The sequence below is a fragment of the Hemicordylus capensis genome, chromosome 2 (assembly GCF_027244095.1).
Source record: "Hemicordylus capensis ecotype Gifberg chromosome 2, rHemCap1.1.pri, whole genome shotgun sequence".
Classification (NCBI taxonomy): domain Eukaryota; kingdom Metazoa; phylum Chordata; class Lepidosauria; order Squamata; family Cordylidae; genus Hemicordylus; species Hemicordylus capensis.
The window spans coordinates 271,142,854-271,170,678 of record NC_069658.1 but is presented as its reverse complement, the minus strand read 5'-3'; the positions used below and the strand labels follow the sequence as shown (position 1 = coordinate 271,170,678).

General features: G+C 42.3%; 1 protein-coding gene across 5 annotated transcripts in view; it reads right to left on the bottom strand.

Moving 5' to 3' along the window:
• Positions 1 to 27,825, bottom strand: part of PTPRG (protein tyrosine phosphatase receptor type G) — a 799,529-nt gene that overhangs the window by 648,929 nt on the left and 122,775 nt on the right. The window contains exon 1 of one of the 5 annotated variants that reach the window (XM_053287904.1): positions 14,528 to 14,582. The exons of the other annotated variants lie outside the window; for them this stretch is intronic. Coding sequence (XP_053143879.1) covers positions 14,528 to 14,567 — 40 coding nt within the window. The 5' untranslated portion in view covers positions 14,568 to 14,582. Of the gene's footprint in view, positions 1 to 14,527; positions 14,583 to 27,825 lie in introns of those variants that run through there. 5 annotated transcript variants of the gene reach the window in all.

Here is a 27,825-nt window from a genome sequence, read left to right as displayed (position 1 = left end):
TTGATGGTCATGATTTTCCTGGTCTTACGATCTAGCGTCCCTAGCTCTGCCTGGGTCCAGTCTATTATTCCTGCAGTGTATCGGATAACAGGTATAGCCCAGGTGTTTATGGCTTGTATGGTGTTCCCGCCATTGAGTTTGGACTTGAGGATTTTTATAACTCTCCTGATGTATTCACTTCCCATTTTTCTTTTAACTTCAGTGTGTGCGATGTTATCAGCCTGGAGAATGCCCAAGTATTTGTAAGGTTCTTTCTCTTCCAGGTTCTTGATCTTGCTTCCATTGGGCAGTTCTATTCCTTCTGTTTTTCTTATTTTCCCTCTGTTCATTATTAATGCAGCACACTTGTCTAGTCCAAACTCCATTGCTATATCGCTACTGAATATACGGACAGTGTTTAGCAGTGGTTCGATTTCTGACTGGGACTTTCCATACAACTTCAGATCGTCCATGTACGATACAAAGATGGTTGATTTTACTTGATGTTTTAGATGTCTGGTATCTGAAGCCTGTTTTGTTTAGTATTTGTGAAAGTGGGGTCATGGTGATTACAAACAACAGAGGGGATAGTGAGTCCCCTTGGAAAATGCCTCTTCTAATGCTAACCTGTCCAAGTGTCTCGCCACTGATTGTTAACTGTGTACTCCACATGCTCATTGCTTTTTAAATAAATATCTGAATGTTTTTGCTGACACCAGTTGTTTCTAAACATTTTAGTATCCATGTGTGAGGCAATGAATCGAAGGCTTTCTTGTAGTCAATCCATGCAACACTTAGATTGGTTTTTCTTCTCTTGCAATTTTCTAAAATCATTTTGTCAATCAGCAGCTGGTCTTTTGTGCCTCTGGTGTTCGGGCAATTTCCTTTCTGTTCAACTGGAAGCTGTTTGTTAGTTAATAAGTGTTGCATGACTTCATCTGCTATTATTCCAGTTAATAATTTGAACATGGTTGGCAGGCAGGTTATCGGTCTATAATTACTTGGAACTGCAGCTTTTGCTGGGTCTTTCATGATGAGATGAGTTTTCCCAGTTGTTAGCCATTGTTCAATATCACCACCTTTCATAATGTGATTGAACTGTTTTGATAGTTGTTTATGAAGCCTTGTTAGGTGTTTAAGCCAAAAGCCATGAAGTTCATCGTCGCCTGGAGCAGTCCAATTTTTAATTTTCTTTGCTCTTTCACTTATTAATTCTGGTGTTATTATTAGATCTCGCATTTGTTGGTTACATTTTTTGACTTCTTTCATCCAGCCTGCTTTTTTATTATAATCTATTGGATTGTCTCATAATTCCCACCAGAATTGCACTGTTTCTTCTTTATTTGGTGTTTCTAGGTTTCTTGTAGTTTCTCCTTCTATGCTTTGGTAGAAACGTCTCTGATTCAACTGGAATTGGAGATTCTGTCTGTGTTGTGTAATTCTGGCTTCATATCTGCTAATCTTCTTTGACACTGCTGTTATTTGCTGCTTTATTATTTCTAGGACTTCTCTAATTTTCCTTGAATCTAGGTGGTATTTTTGGATCAGAAACGGTTTGGTGTTTTCATTCTTCAGCTTCTTGTCTTTCATATCTTTCAATTTACTAGCATCTGATCTAAGCCTGGAGATTTTATTTTCTAATCTAATCTTCCATTTAGGTGATGTACTGCTTTCTTTTTTGACAGGTCCACTGATCTTATATCCAAGCTCTTGTGTTGTTATTGTTGCTGCACTGTACATTAGTTGGTTTGTTTCTTGCAAATTATTGGTTGTTATTTCTGCAAGTGCAGCATTGACATCTTTTAATGCCTGAGCAAGTTGTTTTTTGGCAACTGTTTTTAGAGCGGGAAGTCGAACCCTGGTGGTTGTTTGGTTCATGTGCTCAGTTATTTTTTGCTTTAGTTCTTGTTGCTTTTCTGTTAAACGGCATTTGGGTTTTGAGGTGAAGGCAAAGGGGAGGTTACCTGGTTTTGATTTTGAAACAGTTCAGCAACAGTGGTATCCTCGATTTCCAACACCTCCTCCACCTGCGCCTGAGCAACTTCTTCAATTGGTGATAATTCTTCAACCATATCTTGAGCCTGTGTTGCTCTTTGCAGTTCTTCCAGCTCAACTCCTGTGAATACTTTATTTCTTATTATGAATCTTCTCTGGTCTGCTAGCCTTTGTTCTGTTATTTCTGTGTCTGGATGCTTCTCTTTCCAAATTTGGTACATTCTTTTTAAATAACCTCTTGTAGTTGGACTAGACTTGTAATAGCAGATCATTATTTCCTTGTTGGCATTTATTATTATTATTAATTATTATTATTATTATTATTATTATTTTGCATTTATATCCCGCTCTTCCTCCAAGGAGCCCAGAGCGGTACTACATACTTGAGTTTCTCTTTCACAACAACATATATATATTTATCCTAGGCATACCCGTCGCTAATCGCATGTGTGGCAGCTTTCGTAAGAGTTTGCGAGCAGCTGTTAATTAGCAACGGGACGGGGAAGAAAATAGTGATGTGGCCGCTGCTGGGCTGGCCGCCGGGAGTAGGCGGCTGTGGGCCGGGGCGGGCACCGGGAATTGGCTGGCGGGTCGAGGTGGTGGCGGGCCGGCTTTCCGGCCGGCCCACCAGTCAGAAACCACAGGCAGGTGAAAAAGCGGGCTGCTCCTGCCAGTGGCTGGCCGGCCGGGAAGAGCAGGCGGCAGGCCGGGCTGGCCGCTGGGAGCAACAGGTGGCGCCGAGCCAGGCCACCCGCCAGGAGCAACAGGGAAGCAACAGGCCTTCCCTTAAGGCAGGGAACAGCCACTATTGGCTGCGCCACAAACGCAGCACCAGCACCAGTCTAGCTCCCGAAGGGACCACGCGGCCCCTTCGGGAGTTAAATGCAACTCCGTTCAGGAGCCAGACCACGTACCCTGCGTCAGGCTCCGCACCTGTTTATGCCTGATTAACATCACGTTGAGGAAACATCAGCTACTTACTAGATTTGCCATGTCTGTCAAACAATGTTGTGGCTTGTTTTAAACTCAAGCACTCATGTCTGCCTCTTTATTAGGCCTTGCAATAGTTTCACTCTCCTTGCACTGAATAAACTTATATTAAGTATGGCACATATCTGAGCCTCTGTCTTGAAGAGTGAGGAAATTCAATTAAAGCCAAACAAACAAACCCCACCTTTGGTTTATAGAGATAGTTATCAATGTGGCAGCTCCAACTAAGTTGCAAAAAGCAAGGGTATTCAATGGCCCATGATGTTCATGCCATGGTGGTATGACACCTGCTGTCCAGTCAGATACTGTACTGGCCTACAAAGTCATAATCATGGAAATGCAACTTGGCTGTGCAAGCCTCCATCCCTATGGTAAGCATTCCTTGTATCAACTGTGATCAGAAGATTCTGACTAAAAGGTTCTTTTTCCAATTGTGCTCAATTATAGTTGTTGCCTTCTGAGGTAACAATACTCCCCATATGCTCAGAGGCACATATTAGCAAATGCTTCTTAAACAATTATGGCTAAATTATGGAGAATGTGAGGTTGGTGTGCAGGCAGAATTAGTGCTGTAACACTCAGCCCTGCTGTTGACACCAGCCTATGCAGTGAGTGCATTGGCGAATGGAGGGCCTAACCAAATTGTGTTCCCATGGTTCTGATTTTGTAGGGCAGTACAATATGTCAGATTCGACATCAGGTCTCATACCTCCATGGTGTGAACATCATTGGCCATTGAATGCCATACCCAGAATGTTGGGGGCAATATGCTAAATCATTGTAAACCGCTTAGAGAGCTTCGGCTATAGAGCAGTATATAAATGTAAGTGCTATTGCTATTGCTATACCCATAACTATCCCTGTAAACCAAAGGTTGTTTGCTTTAATTGATGGCTTGAGTGTTCTTACTCCGCAGCAGTTTTTTAAAAAATATAATAGAATCTGGATTAGAGCTAATTCTGCTTGATATGCTACCTCCATCCGCAGGCGGGAACATAAAGGGCAGAAAATGGCCTCAGTAGAACTCAGTGACCAAATACAATATTAGCTACAGTAACTGTTTTGATATTAGATATATACACACAGTGTGACTATCAACACCACAATCTGTGGAAATGGAAGGCGACCATTAAGTGGATTCTCGCTGCCATCTGTTGGAAGACGTGGACTGTTTCTTTCTATACATTTCCACAATGGTAGAGAGGACAGTGTTTGGTTCATGTTCGTTAAAAACTGCAAACGATGCCAAAATCAGGAAGGGATAGTAGGCTCCAGGGAGACATAGGATGCATCAGAAATGTATAACAATCTGACATGCACAAAGAGATGGGCAAATATGAGTGAGGTAGTATAAGCTGGAGAAATTGAAGGTTACATATCTGGGGAGAAATAATCATCAGTATAGAAATAAAATGGAAAATTGCTATTCAGGAAGCTTTTAATGCCGGGGCGGGGGGATAAATTAAGCAGAATGTGAGGTTAGCAAGCAGGCAGAATTGAAAAAGAATTACAACTTTAAGGCCAATAGGGTAAGGGTAAGGCAAATGTCATCTCTAACTCTGTGTGGCTGGAATCAATGAAACTATTTGAGACAAATTTGTATAGAATTAATATACCTATAACGTGCAGTGCCAGCCAATTTGTATGGCAAAGAAACCAGTTATCTTATGAAGTAGTAAAATATCAATGACCAACATGGTGCACAGTGCCATATTGCCGGTATGATCTGCACCTGGGCTGCTGAGGACTCGTAACCAGCTTCGACACTACTGAGAATGAGCAGTTACACAAGCGGCACTATCACATTTATCCCCATTTGCCACAAAAGGAGTAACGGCGGTAGTACTGTTTGCACAACTGCTCGTTCTCAAGAGTGTCGGGGCTGCTTACAAGTCTGCAGCAGCCCAGGTGTGAATCATACTGGCAATGATACGCTGTACACCATCAGCCAGTATAAATTATCTATGGAGAAAGAGAAATGCTCTCAGAATCCTCAGTTATCTCAATGGCAACATTATATGTCTGTAACCATGAATTTTTGTGCTTGTCGAGACCTATAATCCAGTTCTGAAATTATTCTTCCTTGCTGAATGAGAGAAGCAGCCAAAAAGAAAATTATAGGACAGTAATATTTAAAACACATAACTGTATATGATCCTAACATGAAATTATGGTGATCTTTATCTTAAATTAGATAATGTATTCGCCTTACTCAAAAAGTTCACACTTCCCCCCCTGCTACACACCCTTCTAGAGGTTCTGATCCATCGTATCTAATTTTTAACTGGGGAATGAATGCTTATGCCCCATTCTCTTCTGACAAACAAATAATTTCTTGTCCATCCATGTAAATTTTCAGACAGGTTAGTGAGTCCTTGCTGTATGTTTTTCCACCCTTTCCCCAACACATGGCAATTCCCTCTCTCTTTCCCACGGGGGAGGGGGGTGAGACACAAGGTTTAGGTACATTGGCAGAGTGAAGAATACTCCATTTTTGCAGTCTTTTGTAGCTTTTAGTCAGCAGGGGAGAAAGAAAGAGACTTCCATTCCCAATGCTATTAATCTGCTTGTTACTACAAACATTTAATTCACTTTACAAAATAGTGCTAATGAACTGTGTGCCCCCACATAACAACCCTGATGCTTGATGTGCAAGTCACATCCTTCTTAAAGAAACAGCAGTGCTCTCCTTAGGCTTCATTCACCCTTCCCAACACAGAGCCGCTGTTAAGTTAAATAGCTTTACACAGCTAGGTTCTGCACACACCAAAGCCCTCTGCCAGGAACATTGCCAAGCAAGTCTGTCAACAATAGAGGGTTTCTCCTTTCGAAAAGGAGGCTGGGCTAGAGCTTTTATTATAACAGGACTTTACATGGCATCCCCCACTGGAATGAGAAACTGTACCATTTGGGGGCCTGTTACCATTGGAAAGTTTCCACTCCTCAAGGAAATCACTTGCTCCAGGGGTTACACTGAACTCAAACTCAGCTGGCAAAAATGCCTGGCCATTCAGAATGGGTGACTTCTGGGACTTCAGGCACTGGTGATTTTAACATACATAATGAATGTCAGGGCATTGAAAAGCTGGGTAAAAGGGCAAAGCTAGCAGAACCCCTGAATACCTTCATTTTCTAAGGGAAGCACAGCACCTGCATTTCATGTTTGCCAGTCTGATGTGAAATGTAACTTTATTCCTTTCCCCCTTTACATCTGATGTGTTAGAAATAAGTTCATCCTTTGGTGGATTCAACTGCACAGGATTACCCACAAATCCCGCCCCCCCCTCCGCCACTTTACAACTTCTGGATCCTAACCTCTCCCTCCTGTCCCAGGTTGAGGAAATGGCCAGAGGTGCTTTCTTTCCGCTTTGGCTGATACACCAGCTGCGTCAATTTCTTGAGAGAAATGGCCTCATAATAGTAATACATAGACTTGACTACTGCAATGGTTGTACCTTTGCACATAATCCAAAAGCTGCAGTTGGTACAGAATGCGGCAGCCAGATTGGTCTCTGGGTCATCTTGGAGAAACCATATTATTCCTATACTGAAAGAGCTACACTGGCTACCAGTAAGTTTCCGGGGAAAATACAAGGTGCTGGTTATAACCTATAAAGCTCTAAACAGCTTTAGCCCAGGGTATTCAAGCGAACATCTTCATCATGAGCCCCACCACCCATTGAGATAATCTGGAGAGGTTCGTCCTTAGTCACCACCGACTCGTCTGGTGGCTACAGAGGGACAGGCCTTCTCTGTTGCCACCCTGAGACTCTGGAATGCACTCCCAGCTGAAATAAGAGCCTCCCCATCTCTGACAACTTTTAAAAAGTCCCTAAAGACTCTTTTTCCCCCCCATCCAAGCTTTTAATTTGACCATGGATTTAAACTGTCTTAAGGTTTTAATTTTAATTTGTTTTATGTTGTAAACTGCCCAGGGACGGAAGTTTCAAATTCTACAAATTTGAGAAATAAATAAATAAATCTTGGTTTTTAAAAAAAAGAGAAATGGCAGAGTAGCAGGATTTCTTAAAACAAACCAAACTTTTTAAAAACTGACATTTTAAATATTTTAAAATTAATTTTGCAAGCATACTCACAAGGCAAGAAACATGATGCTCAACAGAAGCAACATAAAATGCCAAGTGTTGCTCCCTCCCTCTCCTTTTTTGTTCATTTTTAGTGTTGCAGACATTAAAAATTTTTATTCTTTCACTTTCCCTAGCATTTGGTACCTTATATTATCACCTTTTACTACTTTAAGTTATGCTTTTCTATCAGTTCAGAATGGGAAGTTGCAGTTCAATATTATTTTTTTAAAATGTGTTTTAACCTTGACAGATTGCAAATGAAAAGTAGTATCAACTCCAATTCCATTTGGACTTTTCAAGCTTGATTTCAAACACCTCCTTAGAAAAAGACTCAAATACTCCAGGAAAAGAAAGCCTGCTTTCTTGCAGGAAGATGAAGTTAACCCTCTTGATAGTGTTATCTCCAAAGAGCAAACTGAATCAGCACCAGCATCTGTGGCTGTCTGAGTGTCAGTCTGGTTTCATTTGGACAAATGGGCAGTTTGATTTTAAAAAGAAGGAGAAGAAATCATGCCCTGGGAAGAAATGGCACTTTTTCTAGAGTAGGTGAACTCTCAAAGCTAAGGTCAAGTCAAATAATGCCCTATACTCTCTACTTCCCTTAAAAAACATATGCCAAGTGGCAGTAATGCAACCAATGTCCAAGGTACACAAGATAACAGCTTGTTCCCTTGAGGGAATATCTATCATACACAGCACAATCGGAGGAAAGAAGACTTAAGTGACCAGGTGTGAAATTAATCTTAAGTTTGCTGGAACCAGAGGGTTCATCACTCTCCAGAGACAGATAACAGCTTGCAGTTGGCTGAGGAGGGGGCGGGGGAGGGTGGAAAAAAGATCATATGGAGAAAACATTTGAATGCTGGCAATTCCCAGCACAATGTTTAGCTGCTTGACCTTGTCTGGGCTCATTTCATTAGCCCCAAACAGCTGCAACATGATGTTTGTGTCCATTAAAAAAAAAACATTTTAATTTGTGTCCCATTCAATTCCACTAAGACCAAGCCAATAAATGATATTTTGTGCTTCATATTATGACTACCATTCTTTACAGGTTATCATGCTACTGAAACAGGATACCCTTTTGGGGGGCAAGGGGGTGAAGCCCTGCAGAAGAGCCCTCTCATCATTAAAGCTAAGAAGGATTGTTGATAACAGAAGAGAAAGCAATGCCTCAATTTCATTCCCACTTCCCAGGCTCACTGAACAATAAGGGATGGGAAAAGTCAAAAGTACCTCCAGGCCTATTCCATAGGGCAAGGAGGAGAGAGAGAGGTTCAGTCCGTGCACTTTGAGATCCAGACAGGACTCTGCTCATCCTTTGTTCTGCATGCATTTGCTCCTGCACGCACGCACACTAGGGATGTTCACAAAACCGGTTTGCCCAGTTCGGGTTGAATTCGAACCGGGTTCAAACCAGGAAAGGGTGGTTTGGTTTTGGTTTTGTTCGAACCCCCCCCTGGTTCGGTTTGAATTCAAACTGTTTTGGACTGCTTCGAACCTGCAAAAGTAGGTGGGGTGGTAGCTGGCACCCATGGGTACCTGCCACCCAAACCCCAAAGCAATCGGACACTCATACGGTTTTTTATGCATTTTTGAAATATAGTTATATATATATTTTCTCATAGGTTATAATGGGACTCGAACCAGCCCATTATTCCCTATTGTGGAGGACCCATGGGTGCCAACAACCACCCAAACCCCAAAGCAATCGGACACCCCTATGATTTTTTATGAATACTTGAAATATTTGAATTATTTTCTCATAGGATATAATGGGACCCGAACCAGCCTATATCCCCTATTGTGGAGCACCTAGGGGCACAAAAGAGGGGTGGGTGGCAGGCACCCAGGGGTGCCTACCACCCACAAAACCCCAAGGCAATTGGATACTCCTCTGATTATTGGTGAATTTTAAAAGTATTTTGGAATTCCTCATAGGGAATAATGAGGATTGCAGAAAATGTATAGCTTCACGTTGGGGGGAAAGGGGTGTCCTAGAGTGGAGTGTGGTGGGTGGTAGTTCCCAAGGGGGGCAAGGAAGCTATCAGAATTATTTGAAAGGAATTGGGCAAAGGGCTGATTTTTAAGTGATTTTTGAAGTTTATGTGTCTTTAAAGTTCGCAATGAGAGTGGATTCATGGTTTGTCATTGAAAAAATTATATTCTACCAAAGAATCTACACTCAGAACACTTCAGAAACAACAAAACGCCAAAAAGGGTGGTTGGCACCCTTGCTCTGGGACACACCAGCACCCTCCAAGTGCAGTTATGGGGCTGCTGAAGCCTCCATTCTTCCCTATGGAGAAGTGAGTGGTGGTGTAGTGCACAGAGGGTCCTATTATACCCTATGAGAAGAATAATTAAAAATATTTCAAATATTCATAAAAAATCCTAGGGGTGTCCGATTGCTTCGGGTTTGGGGTGGTTGTTGGCACCCATGGGTGCTCCACAATAGGGAATAATGGGCTGGTTCGAGTCCCATTATACCCAATGAGCGAAAAATAAAAATAAACTTCAAAAATTCATTAAAAAATCGTACGAGTGTCCGATTGCTTTGAGGTTTGGGTGGTAGGTACCCCTGGGTGCCAGCTACCACCCCTCCCACTTTTGGAGGTTCGAACCAATTTGAACCAGTTCAAACCAAACCACCCCCAGTTTGGTTCGAATTCTAACCTGCAGCTCGAATCTGATAGCTGGTTTGGTTCAAATTTGAACCATCAAACCACCCTGGTTCGAATTCAAACTGGTTCGCACATCCCTAACACACACACACACACATGCATACATGGTCCATCAACAATAGGACACTCTCCCTGGACATTGGTCTAAAGACATTACTGAGATATTGACTGTTAGAAGGGAAAGCAGACATATTACACTATATTTCTTGCATGTCAGAACTATGTTTGTGGAAAACAGCTGCCTGCAAAATCTAGTAATGCAGCAAGCCAAACATTAGCATGTTGACCCCTTCACTGGATTTCTAAATGGGTGCAGAAAAATTGCAGTAATAAGACCCTAATTCCTAGCACTTGTCTCTAATCACTTGACAATGAGAATTGATGTGACTACAGGAAGGACCTAAATGGGATCTTCCAGCATGGATCTCAGCAACCTTGGAATAGTTGCAGATTTCTAGAAAAAAAAGGAAACATGATGAATTTTTGCCAGTACAATTGATAGTACTATGCCTTAGACAAAGCGGAAGGAGATATTTTTCACAATTTTGCCACTGCAAAAAGTGTCCTCCTTTTTGTGATTTTTTCAGCGTGGCTGTAAACAGAGGTGAAAAGTGTTCGCACCACTGCAACCCTCCCTGACACCAAGTTAGAGGAAGCACTGAGGACTTTCCTCATGGGGAACTGGTTTTGTGACACTGCATAGCCAAATCCAATTAGCGATATGGACTCAGTACATTCCAAATCATGGCAAGAACTAGCCTTGGACAATACTCTTGTGCAGAACAACATGTTGTTAGAGGTTATTTCAAGGCATTTCTAATGATTGCACTGGAGAGAAAACTAGAACAGAAATCAATACAAAAATAGTTTGCTAATGACATTGAACAGCCATGCCCAATAGAGTGTTTTCAGCTCATCTGAGGAGAAATGAATGAGTTCCGGCCTTTCAGAACCTTACTGTAGATGAAACAGGCAAAAGAGAGAAAGGATGCTGGAGGGCACCAATATAAATTGCATTACTTAAAAAAAAAATCCTCCTAATTAAGCTAAAGTAAGCTAGTGGTCATACTCTTGAAACTCTCTTGAGAAGATTGGGGTGGAGTGAGAAGAACTTACTAAATAAAAATTGTGCACCTAAAGGCTGTTTCTAATAAATCACAAAGCAAAGATCTTGTAATGGGAAATTATCTCCCACGTCCACCCAATTAAGTTTTAGACGGTCAATAATTTTAACTGTAGAGTCCACTGCTGATTCAAAACCTAGTAGTAAACGGAATAAAATTAAAAATTCAATTGCCAATAAAATGCCTATAGTAAAATAATAATATACCATTATTTCAATAACAATCTCAATTTAATTAGCCCAGCAAAATTGCAGCATATTCTATTTTATTCCAAGGGCGAAACAATTAGGCCATTATTTAGTAACAACAACATCCTACTATCCTAAGGAGACAATAGGATTAATTTAGCAAAAAATCATTTGTCCACCAAAACAAAACATCCAAAGGGGCAAATTAAATGTTGTCAATGGCTCCCATTCAGTTCAAGAGGTAGAATCTCCTTTTCCAAGTAGTGTTCATCTTACAAATGTGATTTTCCAAATCTTCTTCTCCGTACTGGAAATATGCAACTGGCTGGATATACTCTAAAAAGTTAATTTATCTGTGCTGACTTCAATATTCCCCCCCCCTCCACTGCACCCTGGGCGCATGTGCGCTCGCGACTTCCGGCGACTTCCGGTCGACGGGGGAAATGGGGTGGCAGGGAGGAAAGCTGCCGCCCCGAGGGGCTTAAAATCAACAGCGCGCCAGCGGGGGAAATGCGGCAGGAGGGGTGAGTACACCCTCCCCCGCCCTTAAAGTGCTACCCCCGTCGGCGTTTCGGCGCTGAAACTGCCCCCAGTGCCGAAGCGTTTCGGAGGCCTTCATAATGGCCTCCTACGTTTCGGACACAAGCCTACTGCAAAGTGAACATGTGTCATCCTTCCCACAGCCCTACTACAAATCCATCGGCATCAGAAGGCCCAACGCACAACCCTAGTATCTATCTACTTCTGTAATAAAAAGCATCTGTAAAGTGCTTTTTGAGTGTGTGAATCACTTCACAGGTTGCATCTTAATGAAATCCTTGCAATAAACCTGTACATATTCTTGTTCCCATATTGCAGATCGGGAGCTAAGGCTGAAAAGGAGCAGCTTGCCTAAGAACGCTTAGTGAGTTCCCAGTAGAGATGAGATTCAAACTGGAGACATCCTGATTTACAGCTGAATCTCTTGGTCATTATGCTACAACAGCTCTGTATAGTCAAATCAAATACTATATCTTTATATCATAGCTAGTTCCTAATGTTGGCTATACTATAGCATAACACAGAAAAACAAGAACCCAAGGTGGGGCTAGCTGAGGAGGGGACCAGCCTTTGCACATAGAACTGTGCTCTGTTGACAATGGCTTCCACTATGTCCTGTGGTACCAGGCAGATATGGAGCAATTGGCAATACTGTTGAGAGCCTGCTCTCCACTTCTCCATGAACTGGCATCACCAAAGGATGGCACCCTTGATTGCGCACTTAAAGACTGCAAGGAGTACACATCTTCTGTAATTTAGATGATCTGCTTCTGAGGTTTCCATCCAAGATTGCGGCGGCAAGAGATCTTTCTCTGACTCTTCACACACTAGAACAACATGGCTTTCTCATAAACAACGAAAAGAGACACTTTTACCATCTTGCAAGATTCTTCATCTGGGCATCTTGATCAATATCCAAGAGTAATTTTGGCCAGGGCTTTGGTATGTCCCAATGAGAGAAGCCCTTGGCTCCAGGCATCAGAGAACGAAGCACTGGTCTTCACTTACCATGAAGGCTCCTTCTTGATGCTGGAGACGAGGACATCACTGCCCTACCAGATGGTGTCCCAGCCTACTCCATGGGAATCCAAGATGTTTATAAGTATTAGTCTTATATATGTGGGATCTATGTATTCTCCACTGTTTTCATCTGATATGTATTTCAATCTTGAATTCAACTACAATGTTGTCGCCAAGTATACACTTTCACTGTTGTTCACATGTCAGTATTTCTGCCTATAGTTTACTCTCACTAGCTGAGCAGTACAGGGAGGTCTGATCCAGTTTCCTCAGAAAATGCTAAGCACTCTGTCAATAGTGGCTACCATCTTGCAAACACTTACAGAAAACCTGGAGTAGAAGAACATCCAACATACTACAAACTGGTTTCTGAAAATGAGTGCTGACATTGTGCAAACAGAAGTTTTGTATCAGTGGAAACAATTCATGTAGCTTTCAGGGGTCTGTTATAGGCCTACGTTTCTATCTACTTCATTCCTTCACTAACACTGGCAAGTAACATTGCATTGACCTTGTAACACTGCCAAAGATTTTTCCACAGGTCAGTGATCAGACATTGGCTAATGTCTGACTATTTGGAAAATGAAGGTTGGTTAAATCTACAATGGTGGATGACCTAGATGAGAAAAGTCCTTCATTGTTGGTAGCAAGTGCAGAGATTGATAGAATGAATTCTATTTCTTCTCCTAGAAACATGTGTATATATGTGGCCTCTCAGCCTCTAGCAATAAACATATTTCAATAGTATATATTAAGTCCTGATGTGTTCTGAAATTCTTACTACAATTTTTAAATGGTACATCTGTATTTTTTAAAACCTTCACAACCTTGTTTTTAAGTAGAGAAAAATGGAAAGCACAATCCTGTGTATGTTTACTTGGAAGTATAACACAGTTAACTGCTTGTGTGTCACTGCAGCATGACTCCGTGCCACAGCAACTCACAAGTAGCTTCCTGACCAGGAGACTACAACAAGCCTCCCAGCATCAGGGGGATCCCCAGAATGCCCTGTACACTCTTGTGGGTCATTCTGGGACTGCCGGGGGGCGGGAGGCCCCTGAACCTCACCACCCCAACAGGCTCTGTGATGGAGCTGGTAATTGTTTGGGCGGCCGATCTGGCCATCCAGGGAGGGTTTCCTGCTTGTATGCAGGTCAAGCCCTCTCTCCTGCAAACCCCATTCAAGCTCTCCACATTTGGCCATTATGGCTGGGGATTATGGGAGTTGAAGACCACCAACATCTGGGGACCCAAGGCTGAGAACCCCTGCAAAAGCCCAGTTGAATAAATATGTCTTCAGTATGTATTCATATGTATTCAGTTAATAAATAAAGTAAAATTTGTTAACAACGAATGTATTCTGCTTACATACTGATAAAACACACACACAAGATATTAAATTAATGTGAAACTGTATATAATCCCACCAACTAGCTGGCAGCTCTTCAGAAAAGAAGAAGCGTCCCACTGCCACCGCGGGCTTCTCCTGGGCAAGATCTTCCTCTTGTCTTTCAAAAGCTAAAGCTAGACGGGTGCACACATGCACCCTCACTCTTCCGAGACCCACCAGCGGCCGCTCCAGTCCATGGGGCGACTCTACAATCCGGAGATCAAGGCACAGCAGTCTCTCCCTCGTGTTCAGAAGTAGCCCTCCAACTTTTTATCTATTCTCATACTCGTGGGCAAAGTAAGCCAACTAGCATCGACATTTGCACATCGCTACAAAACCAAGGGTAAACTCCCTGGAAACATGCACGCACTTCCACTTTGGAGAAAGTCATTCCCACACTCCCCACCCTGCACTCCACACATTTATTTGGAAGTAAATGCCCATTGATTTCAGAAGTCACTTCCAAGGAAAAAGGAGCAGGACTGCTACCTCACCCTAAGAACTTGACCCCCTCAAACTTCCAGCTCACCCTTTTTCCAGCCATCCCTCATGCACAAGCTTCGGTCCATTGCCACGCACTTCTCCAACTTGTCCCACCCGTGGAAGAGAAATAAAGAAGTCTACATTCCTGCCTTTTCCAAAAAGATGACCAGCTGAAGGCCATTATGCGCTGAGGGGAGGGAGGAAGGGATGCTGGCCGGAGACCAAAGAGGAAGGGGAAGTGAGGGAGCCACATGAAAAGCGCACGCCCCCGCCCCTTTCCTAGCCCCGACCAATCGGGGCTCTCCTTGAGCCTGTGCTTGGAGATGGGACAAAAAGCCCGTCCCCCAGCACAAGGCTGTGGCCCTGCTGAGTCTGCAAACACTCCTGCCTATACTTCCTCTCTTTCCCTGTAACTTGCCCTTCCATGTAGGTATTAAAAGGGTGGGGAAAGGAAAGGTCAGAGGCATGCAAATGATAATAAGTAAATTGAAGGAGACAAAAAGAAAGGCAGCAGTTAAGAAACAAGACAAAGTGCGGGGCCCTAGGTTAATTTGGCACTGCCTCCTCCATTGTTGGGGGGGATTTACCTCCCAGCTGCAGACCACCACTCAAATCTCCGCAGACCCACAGTGGTCCCCGGACCACGGGTTGAAAAACAGTGGTTTAGGGAGAGTCTTTCTCTAAAGTGCATCATGCTTTTGTCACACATATACCATTGCTAGTTTTTATTGTTCTTATTTATTGTTAAATTTATATACCGCCTTTCATTAAAAACAATCCCAAGGCAGTTTACAAAAGTTAAAAAAACATATAACAAAAATGACAGTTAAAAGTATTAAGCTAAAAATATGACAACAAATCTGATTTAAAATATATAAAATACAAACAAAAACTGTACACAGATAAAAACACACAGAAGCAGTAATAAAACAATCATGTAAAGCCCTGGATAAAAAGCCAAGATTTAACAAACTTTCTAAAAACTGTGATGGAGTTTCTAATTACATAACTATTTGATTACATAATCAATGATTACATAATTATTTATTATAAGCAAGGAACATGTTCTTATTGATGAAGAAAGTAATAGTTTTGCATGGTGTTGCAGTGCATACATGTGCATATAGAGATTTTCACAGTATATTCAGAAGTGGCGCGGGAGAAGCAGAGTGGAGGAAGCCTGGGAATGAAGGGTACAAAAATGTACATAAAATTACCACGATATGAAAACAGTAGATATGGGTGCTAAGATTCAGAGGATCTATTTATCTGTATGATTGCCTACATAGTTTTCAAAGAAACTTAGCTTAAGGTTGGTTTCGAATGGCTTTTGGCAGGCTGCTTAGCAATGCCCCCATGGCATTCCTACCTGCATGGAAAGGCAGCTATTATTATTAGTATTCATTCCATTTATAGCCTGCCCTTCCTCCAAAGAGCTCAGGGAGGCATGCATGGTTCTTTCTCCCCCACCCACATACATTTTACCTTCACAACAACACTGGAGTAGACTGAAGGACAGGGACAGGCCCAAGATTACCCCTGAAGTGAGCTTCAAAGCAGAGTGGGAATGTGTCTTACAACATATGGCCACAAAGTGAAATGATTGTTAAATCACTAACCCTGGATCCTATGTCTTTTCCTTGAAGGGTGCTTGCCATGCTGCATGGTGGTTTCTTAGAAACTAATCACATGGTGGCTCAAACGCTAGAGAAATTGAAGCTTCAGGTCCAGGCCACACAAACAAACAGCCACTTCCCCCACTTTTCATTGATTTTCAAGTAGTTGCAGTCTCACCACCTTGGCCAGAAGCTCCAGAGGCTCTATGTCAGGGGTGGGGAACCTTGGCCCTCCAGCTGTTTTTGAACTACAACTCCCACCATCCCCAGACTAATTGTGGCTGGGGATAATAGGAGTTGTAGTTCAAAAACAGCTGGAGGGCCAAGGTTCCCCACCCCTGCTCTATGTGCTGCCTCACAGATTTTTTTTTTTTAAAGAAGCCCCTGACTGCAAACAATCATATGAGAACAACCAAAGTTGCCTCACACTAATTACTCAACCAACTACAGTTGCAGGATGGAAAAGATTATGGGAGTTGTGGTCAACAACATCTGGGAATCCCTGTTAAAGGGAACACTGCAATGGTCCATCTACCAGTGGCCCATCTAGTCCAGTACTGTCTACTTTGGCTGTGGTTCTCCAAGGTCTCAGACAAAGGTATTTCTCAGCCCTGCTATTTGTAACTGTTTAAAAAACTTGTAACTTGTAACTGTTTAATAAAAAGATGCCAGGGCTTGAACTTGGGACCTCCTGCATGCAAAACACGAGCTCTACTGCAGAGCAATGGCTCCTCCTTTCCCCCTTGTTCAAATGTTTCAGAAAGTCTCAGACTTTTAAATTAAATTATTTTGGCTGCTCTGTTTGCCTGCTCATAACTTTTAGTTAGCTTTATTTCCTCCAAGCCTGGCTTTAATCTAGTGAAGATAAACCATTTCATCACCAAACTATTCTACTATGGACTAAGGCTTCTAAATCAATATACATTGAATTCTATCTATGGTAACCACTGCCTGAAAATAGCTCTCATATCCCAAGTGTCACCTTTTCCCTATAGCCCCCGTTTCTCTCAAAGGCACACATAAATGTCTGGGTACAAAATCTTTTAAAAGTTTTATATATTGAACAAGATTTATACAGGCCATAATTTAGCTCACTCCAGCATGAAACACTGAGCAGTCATATAAAAATAATTATACCAGAAAAATGCTTAGGAATTACAACAGGCAGGACCAACTTGAGCGCTGGATGACTCAAGGCAGCCTTCTGGGGCAGCGGTTTGCAAGGGGCCCACATATTTTCTACAGCAACAGAAGGAAGACATTTTGTGTGTGCTTCTGGTGCAGAGCTGAAAAAAATATGTACATTTCACATTCCTAGGCACAAATATATATTTAGAAAGAGCCCAGCATCCAATTATGAAGTGCTTAAGTTGCTTAATAGTATTTCAGAAGTTCAGAATACTAGAATTAAAATTCCGAAGTGCTTGTCTGCCTGGGATTTTTCTAGCCCTGCCAGACTGGAATGGGAAGAGAAGCAAAATGGGAGGGAGGGAGGGAGGACAGGCAGGCAGGCAGATCATAGAATTCAGGAGCAGAAGCAGAATCCACTGTAACATGGAGTTTCTTTAATTTTCTAAACACATCAGGGGGAAGTGGGAAAGCAGTAATTCTCTATGGTCCTAGTAATTAGGGGAAAGAGCATGCCATAAACCCAAACATGGGGATGGCTGACTTGGCTATAGGCATTCAGGCAAGGGAACGGAGTAAAAGAAGCCCACACTTGGTTTTGACAAGCTATTGGTTCAGGAAGGCTGAAAGGATTTTCATAGGCAAGGCATCATTTTAAGATTTCACACATTTTTGAAAACGGCACATTTAAAAACCCAAAACAAAACTTCATTTGTAGCACATGGTATCACCAGCAGCAGGCACACTGCTAGTAGCACAAACCAACAGACTTTGGGGATAGTGATGTGCACAAAACCAGTTTGCCCGGTTCAAGTTAAAATCCAGACTAGATTCAAACTGGACTGGCATGTTTAGTTTTGCACTCCTTGAGCTGGGGCCCGGTTCGGTTTGAATTCGAACCAGTTCGGGTCCAGTTTGAGGCAGCAGGGGTGTTAAAATAGCACATAAAAGCTGTAATCACTTACTGCTGGTGGCTGCTGTGGCATTTTCTGGGCCTCCATGCATGCACATGGGCCATATGTGTTTAAAGGAAAGGCCATCATGCCCATGCAGAGGGCCAAAGCAAGCCTGAAATAGGCTGAAACGGCCCAAGGAAACTCACAGGAAGGCTAGTGGGGGAAGGGGAAATGCTGCAAACCCCCTGCGGCCGCTGGAGCACCCCTTGAGGCCGCCACAGCTCCCACACCACTGCCAGCGGTAAGTGATTACAATTTTTATCTGCTATTTTAACACTCCCTTTCCCCCTTGAATCAAACCCGAACTGGCCCGGGAAGTTTGGTTCAAACTCTGAACAAAACCAGGTCCAGTTTGGTATGAGGCAGAGCCTCTGAACCAGCCTGATTCTATATAGAACCAGTTTGCACATCCCTATTTGGCGAGGACATTTTAAGAACTAAGTCTGGTGGAGGCCATAGTCTGATAGAGGGCTAATTGGCAAAAAATTAACAAGTCACCAGGTGTGGATGACATACAGCCGAAAGTTCTTAATGTGAAACTGTTGCTCTAACAAAAATATGCTCTCATTTGGGGAATTTAACATTCATCCCTCATTGCTAAAGGAAGGACTATAGATTATTAAACACACATTGGGAGCAAACACATTCGCTCCTAAAAGAAGCAGTGTATCCTAATGGTCCTCTGTGAGCTCACATTCAGTTTAACTATATATAAAATGTGAGTTGAAGAAACAACATGCATTAGGAAAACTGTCATCTTGAGATCCCAATAGCATTTTTTTAATTTTTTATTTTGCAAAGTTAGCACACTGGTTGTTACTCCCAATTATCATTATCCGCAACAGAAGGGGAAGCTTACACATAACCATGAAACCTCATGCTACAGTAGACACAGACTAAGAATAGCTTTTAGTTCTCCACCAACCCCTTTTGTATAGAGTGCTTCTTTGCTTGTTCAGCTTTCACATTTGCAGCATGGGCCAAATTAATGGGTTCTCTGCAATTAATCGCTGAAGACGGGCATAGTGCCAGCACAGTGCCACAAGAAATGAAGTTATACCCATAGTGCATGCAGTCTTGCTAGTGTGACAAGGGTTCCTTCAGTTTTTATCTCAAAACTGAGAATGCTGAGGGCCACAAGAAGAGGGGTTGCCTACATGATATCTGCTGAATTATTCTGAGAACCTCTCAAAACCAGTCCATGAGACACTCATTTGGCCAGAGCTCATTCCATGGTGGTCTGAATTACGGTGGGCAGGTTCAGACAATAATCTAAACTACCAGTTGTAGTATCCGGAGGAAAGACTTGTGGCATGCAAGGAGAAGGCAGTGGAGTAGAATCGGGAATATTAATGGTTTAATGAAACAGATCTTATTTACAGAGAGGCAAGTATAGTCTACTTTCAATGCTTTTGCTGCTGGTTGTTTGTTAGCCGCGCCTTTACTCCAGGACTGAACTAAAAGTAAAGCACCATTCAAAAGCTGGCCTAGATCAAGGAATGGATCAACCAAAAAAACCACACCAATATACTAAATCATGCATAGCCCTGCCCTCGTTGTGAATACAAGTGATCTCCCTTCTCCTCTCCTCCTCCACACCAGAGAATTTCAAAAGCTTCCACTTTTAAACTAAGCACAGTTACTCACTGCATCCAAACTCAGAGTACTGTAGATAGTTCTAACTGTGGCTTGGTAACAAACCAGGGTATCATCAAACAAAAGCATTATCCAAGTGGTTTACATAGTGAAAGGAACAAAAATAAGAAAATGGTTCCCTGTCCTAAAGGTACCCACAATTTAAAAACAAACAAAATGTGGACACCAGCAACAGCTACTGGAGAAGTCAAGGAATGGGGTTGAATAGGGATAACTGATCTCTCCCTGCTAAATAAAAGAGAACCATCACTTTAAAAGATGCCTCTTTGCTCAGTAGGCAAGAGTTAAAAGTTAATTATCAAACCAGAGTTTTGGTCCCACAACAAACTCTGTGGTTTGCTGAGACCACAGAGTTTAGTTCCAACAAACCACAGCTGGAACTAACCACAGTTCCTCGAGTGTGGGTGTATCAGAGAACTGTGGTTAATTGGAAAGCAAAAATGAAGGCTTTTTATCTCTTCCTTTAGAGGAGGATCAGATGGGAGGGTAAGGCTGCAAAGCTGTGGGCAAAGCAATTTCATTCATGATCATCCAAATTATGTTGCACATATGAACCCACCCACTGACAACTTCATGTGGAAAAATAAGCACCAACAATGTCATGTTGCCCATCCTGTGCTGTATGTCCTCTTTAATTGAGGTTCAGTTTGGGGCAGAGTTCAGAAGAGTTCAATTCAGTTCTGAAAGCCAAGAATCAGCCTAGAGCATATGAAGTAATATTAAAGAGGCTGTGCACATAGGCAACCCTAAGCAGCCATCGGAGGTTCCTGCCAATCATGGGGGGGGGGTGGAGATAAGTCCAACTCTGCCTCCCCTCCCTGCCCACCCTAGCCATCAGGAATTTGTTCATGTGAAGAGCCTTACAATGTCCATATCCCTTGCCTCTGAGCAATCACATGCTACACATGTGGGTTGGGCTACACAATGTGGCTTTGGCAGGGTTCAGGGAGCAGGTGAAGGCTCCTGTCTCTCAAAACCTGCTTGTGCCTTTCCCAAATGAATCTGGTGTAAAACAGGATGCTGGAGTAGATGGACATCTAGTTTGCTCCAACAGGGCACCTCTTATGTTCAGCCTTGGCATCCCTCAAGAAATTAAGCCCTGAACCCAGCTTGCTTCAAGAGCAAAACTCCCTCCAAGAGATAACCCTGGGAAAAAATGAATCCTTTCTCAGATAATTATTCGGTCAGTTTTTGCATGGAATATTTTGCATGGAATATCTCTCCCACTCAAAACAGCATTTCTATGCCTTTGGCTCTGCGTTCCATTTTTGTACTGAGGAGCTAGACAATGCAAATTACTACTTCCAGAAGTGGCCTTCCGAAATTCTTAGCAGTATTTCAAGGGGCCTCCCACACCTCTCCATTGTGAAGTGGATCAAACTGACATGTGCTGCAGCCAAACCTTATGCCTCCAGGGGAAATCATTCACATGCAGCTCATTCACCAGCTTGCTTTATGTATTTTGATGGACTCTAAGTACATGGTAATGCTGTGAATTAGCACTTTGAAGTGCCCATGGAACTGAACAAAATGGAACTGCCCATGGAACCTAACAGTGGGGAGAAGTAGAAAGCTCCCTTGACAACTGTGCGTGCCACATCACAACAGAAGTTGCTTTCATCAAGACCTGTGGTTGCATGATGACATCACACCAACGTATATTATGCATGCACAAGATGCTTACATTCTGGCACTACGTCAAATATTTTACTTGCCATTACTTAACGTAGGGAGAGGCCATACTTCTAGGAGGGGAGCCCAGCTGCTTCTTTCTGTATGGCAAAAATTGTATGAAAAAAATATGTATTTCTGTATGACAAAAATTACAGGTTACCTGTAATGTGTATTTTAAGGCCACTTGCTTTCATAGGGACAGGACAATGCATTTCTGCCATTTTTTCCGGCATTATATGCAGCATTAATCAAACCCTCAAGTCTAGAAAAAGTATTCTACAGCAGGAGTGGACAGGGATTACCTTGGGACTTACTAGTAGGTCCCTGGGTGATCGGCAGTAGATTTGCAAGGCTTCAAACTCCCTATTGTTTAGCAACAGGCTTTAACAAAAAGGCTTTTCCACCCTAAATTAGATGACCCAAAACGATGAACGTTTAAGGGGAAACCAGCCATAGATTTCTGTGTGGGATTACTGTGCAAAGAACCTGCTTGGAAGCACTCCATTCCTTTATTATGTCATCTGTCCTTCTGAGCCACAATATTACACCTGGCTCCCATTGATGGATCTTGGAATGCGAGTTTAATTTATTTATTTTTAAAGTAGACTCTGCAAGCCTGTGGTCAGCCCACCCCTTTTCTAAAGCAGAATTCTTAGCATTACCTGCAAAAGGACTCAAGGAAAGACATGGGAAGTTCTGTTTTCAGAAACCCCAATTCTACTTCATCTTGTTTCCTGCACTAAATGATTGGAATGGTTTCCTCCCACACACTTATATTGGTCTGCAGAAAGGGTAAATTTGACAGTGTAGCAAGAGAGAGCTATGAAAGAACCATTTGGCATCTTTACAAGAAGTCCCAATTTGGTTCTCCAATTTGAAACAGCCTTTTTATTGAGCCCAGTGTATTGGTAGGGTAGCAAGTTTTGTTTTGTTTCTTTTTTCACACAAAAACTCATCCATTAAACAATGATTAGCTAAACCATTTTGGATCCTATCCAACTACTTTTGGGACCAATGCAGTAACATCCCACTCTCTCAACAGCATGAGTCTGTACGGTTTGGGTTTGGTTTTTTTTTGCAAACTACAGATTCAGAAATAGCATCCTTTGCCTTTGGCTATTACATTACTGATTTCAGGCTGCTTGGACATTTACTGGGCACTGAAGTACAAAACTGGACCCACAGCAGAGATGACAAACACAGTGCCTAACATAGATCTCTCTGGCCAGTTCTCTAGAATCAATGTGAGGTCCTTCTGTTGGGGCAGCAGGGGATAAATACTAATAATCCATCTGTGACAACGCAAATGGCTCTCCTGACAGACATTCCACATTCCAATGTTAAGATATTACATTATGTGCTGCACTGTTAGAAAATTAGCCCTAGACAGATGGGTCTTTTAAATAGCCCCTAGCAAGATTTCCTCTTTTTACTACTGTTATGAGCTGGTGGTTTTGCATATTTAATTATGTTTAACTGTTCTTCAACAAGGTGAACAATACATGCTTACTATACAATTCTATTTAACAATTTGTGATCTGTGACAATTTCTGAAGTGAGGGGAGGGCAGAAATGGATTCATCATTCAGTAAACTGAGGACCTATCCACACTCTCCACCAGCAAAAAGATCATGTTTAAAAACTGGTTCCTGGAGAATTTCTACCATGCTATCTGGGCAGCAGACACCAAGACCTTTGAATAGCCTTTCCCTTTATGTTATACACAAAACATCAGGGTAACTTCACTTAATAGTCAAAAACACTGATGCTCATTCTCTTTCCCTTCTTCCCTTGACTTCGCCTTCTCCAACTATCAATCTATCTATCTTTACATTTTATATCCTGCTCTTCTTCCAAGGAGCTCAGAGTGGTGTACTACATACTTAGATTTCTCCTCACTATCCCTTCCCACTTCCCCTGAAGACTTAATCTGCAACAAGTTTTTGTTCCTGTAATGCAATTTTAATAAAAAGGGGGAAAATGTGTTAATTTAAGGCACAGAACTCATATGCAGAAAAAGGAAGGGGCAACATATTTGAAACAACAACAAAAAGTAAAACTGGGGATGCGGGGAAAGAACCTCCAAATACCAATAGGGTCTTCCCCATGAGAGTGCCAGTTAAATTCCAATCAGCAGAAATTAGTCCAAATAAAAAGCTTTTCAAATATTAAAAAGTGCACAGAATCAGCCTTGGGGTGCAAGAAGAGCTGCAGCACCTGGTACATATAATGGAAGCTAAGAAAGACAAAGAGAGTGTTGATATTTGAATGTGTAGGAGGACAGAGGGAAAGAGAGAATATCTACTTCTTTCTATCTGAACACAGAAGGACTTATATTACTGCCTACTTTCAATTAAAGTAATGGTGGTTCACAGCTGCAAATTTATTTAAACCAGGTGGAAAACAGATGTTAATGTTTTGACACTGGTGTTAACAACACAGAATTTCAAACCAGCTAAATGTTGTTACATATCACAAACTCAGAAATGACCATATGGCAGTGGACAAAGCCTTATGAGGCTTAAAGACACTTAAGGCAAATCTACTTTTAAGATACTCAGGACTTAAGAAATTGCCTTCCAAGAAAGGGTACAGATGTCTTTAAAAGTTCACTGGGAACAGAGTGGTTTCAGTTCAGCTTTCTGTACTGGAGATTCTTAACACTTCCCATTTTTTGCTGAATTACTTGCAGTGCAGCTCCAGGAAGAAAGTTTGGTACAAAGATCACCAAGTCCCACTACTCTTCAAACATCCTTGCTAATGGTGGCAAGAATGTGGAATGCAGGAACGGCTTTACTGGCTAAGTAGTTGGACGAGTGCAAGGCTTCCAGTCCCTGTTAAGGGAGAGGTAACCTAATGGCACAGTGGGGAAATGACTTGCCTAGCGAGCCAGAGGTTGCTGGTTCAGATCCCCGCTGGTATGTTTCCCAGACTATGGGAAACACCTATATTGTGCAGCAGCGATATAGGAAGATGCTGAAAGGCATCTGGACATCTCAGACTGTGCGGGAGGAGGCAATGGTAATCCCCCCTTGTTGTCTACCAAAGAAACCCACATGACTCTGTGGTTGCCAGGAGTCAACACCAACTCGAAGGCACACCTTTACTTTTAAGAGGAGACCAGTTCTTGGGGAGAGGGAGCATGTACTGGGTCTTGACTGAAACAGATAAGTTGCAGGGAAAGTGAGTACTGCGATAATAGCTGGAGAGGAGCATGGAAGGAATGCATTCTCTTTGGCACAAGTAGCAAATACAGATGTTTTGAAGATTTGTTATTTTACCTGTTTTAAGAAGGGCTGTGAATAAACACATAACAAAGCTCTGAGTCTTGAGAAGAGGAACCAAGTGTGAGGAAGCGGGTGGGCGGGTGGTGGGGTGGGGAATAGGGCAGCTTTTTGAAATGAAAGACACTGGAATTTTTGCAACTTTATGAGAGAACCTTGGATGTACTGCCAGAGGGGATGAAGTGCCAGGTACACTGAGGCAAGAAACTGGATGTGTCACCAATGCATAATGTCATGTGTAATTGAGCACAGTGAAAGGGAAGATCAGATTCCACCTGCTCATTCACACCAACAGCAGAGCTACACGCTTAGAGTTGGAGCTATGTGGATTCCACAGTTACGCACATATGCAGCAAGCAAGCAAATAAATAAATAAATAAATGTGGCATTAGTGGCAAAATTTGGCCGGCTAAGAATCTTTGTTTTCATTTTTTAAGTTTTCATTTAAAAACTCCACTAAATTCCTAGCCCCTGTGAATGCACGATGCAAAGTGCATGGGCAATGTGGAAGAACTTCTGAAAACCAAAGTCTTTTTCATACATTATGTTCAGTGCATGTACAATCTGTGTAGTGTGTACACGCACAGATTATGTTGAATGTAATACAGCAATACATTTCCCATGTGTAGTCTGCATTTCAGGGGGTCTGTAGCCAGGTTGACTTAAAAAAAAAGAATGTGTGTAAATTACAAAAGCCAAAACAACCAAAATAAACAAAATATCAACAAACACAAGCAAGACAACAACAACAACAGGGAGCTAACTCCCAAAAGCAAAACTGAACAAAAGTGCTGAATTGATGTCAGGGTGTACCCAGGTTTACATTTAAACTGAATGCATGTACAGTTATTTACACAAAAACAAGAACATCAGGCATCTATACGCATGTACAACATAATGTCTGGATAGAACTAGAGAAAAAGCTGAAAGATTTCCACTGGCCTGGGCTGTAATGCCCTGCACAGGGCTGTGCCTGTGATGATACTGTATTTGCTGTCTTGGATTGTGTCTATTTTTAATTCAAAAAATTAAACGGCAACACTGATCTTCTGATCTGATCATCTAATTAATATTGAATCCTTTGGCACTGTGGTGCTCTATGCTACGGAGTTCCCTCCATGAAAGGAAGGAGAACTGCAGTCTTGGGAGGGTCCTTCCAAGAGTGCAATTCTCCATTTGTTCACAGAAGGAACTACTGGCCACAGAACACTATTGCACCAAAGGTAAGATTCAACCCCCAGTAATTTGCCAAATTAAACTGATTTAAGGCAGAACCTAATTAGTACACTCAGTCAGTCTAGTACACTCAGTCAGGCTTAGTTATGACTAACTAGTCTGGATGCTGCTTTTTATGTTTTGAGGAATTTTTTTTTTAAGAATGCTTCCAATATTTTTAAAAACAGATTATAATAATTACTTAGCACAAAAACTGCAGCTGATATGCTTTCATGAGCAGGATTTTATCAAAGTTTCCTTTTCTCATCTCTACTTGCAACTTCACTACCCCTCAAAAAAACTATTTATTATTTATTACATTTATAAACCACCCCATCCAGAGGCTCTGGGCGGTGTACAACAACTTTTTAAAAAGACATAAAACCCACAATTCAAACACAATGCTAAAAACAATATAAAAACAATGGAAAAATGATTAAAACTATTTAAAACCAATTAAAATACTTTTAAAAACAACAACACTTTACAAGCCTTGGAAAGCCAGGCCAAAAAACAGGTTTTTAGGGCTCTCTTAAAGGCCGACAGCGAGCCTAAACTGCGGATATCTGCCGGGAGTGCATTCCATAGACCAGGAGCAGCTACAGAAAAGGCCTGGTTCAGAGTCGTCACCAGACGTACCGGTGGTAACTGAAGACAGACATCTCCAGGTGACCTCAACGAGCGATGGGGATCATACCGAAGAAGGCGCTTTCTAAGGTAACCCGAACCCAAGCCATTCAGAGTTTTAAAGGTAATGACCAGCACTTTGTATTTCACCTGGCAACATATCGGTCGCCAGTGCAGCTGTTTAAAGACAGGCATAATATGGTCTCTCCAGATTACCCAGAGACCAATCTGGCTGCCACATTTTGATCTAACTGAAGTTTCCAAACTACGTACAAGGGCAGCCCCACGTAGAGCGCATTGCAGTAGTGGAGCCTGGAGGTTACCAGCTGATGCACCACTGTTTTGAGATCCTTATCTTCAAGGAACGGACGCAGCTGTCGAATCAGCCGAAGCTGATAGACAGCGCTCCTGGCCATAGCCTCCACCTGAAATACCATGGTGAGGTCTGGATCCAAGAGCACTCCCAAGCTGCGTACCTGTTCCTTCTGGGGGAGTGTAACCCCATCCAGCACAGGAAGATCTAACTCATCCCTTAAATTCTGATCCCCCACAATGAACACCTCCATCTTGCTTGGATTCAGCTTCAATTTGTTATCCCTCATCTAGCCCATTACTGCCTGTAGGCAGGCATTTAGGGAGTGAATGCCATTTCCTGATGATGATGATGATGATGATGATGATAAGGAGAAATAGATTTGGGTGTCATCAGCATACTGATAACACCCTGTAACAAATCTCCTGATGACCTCACCCAGCAGTTTCAAGTAAATATTAAAAAGCATTGGTGACAAAATGGAGCCCTGAGGGACTAAAAAAAAACCTATGGCATCTGTACAGTCACCAGGGATCTTTAGTCAACTAAGCAAGCCAAAAGTACTTATGTATGATACAGCCACACTGCTGTTTTCACTGCAGAATAAAGCCTTACAGAAAATCTAGTGGCTGCCATCAGACCCATTACTGGGACGCTATTGGCAAATTAGAAGGGAGCACGCTCAGTCGATGCAACACAGCAAAAACGTGCATGCAAGTGGCCCAGTTACAACTTCTGTTTAAGCTAAGTTATTCAATAACCATAATAAAATAAATAAATGCAAGGGTCCTATTCTGAATCCCTGAGCCAGGCCTCCCCTAGAGATGTAAAATAGGTGATAGCATTGCTGCACTTACAGATTTCTTTGTGTTATC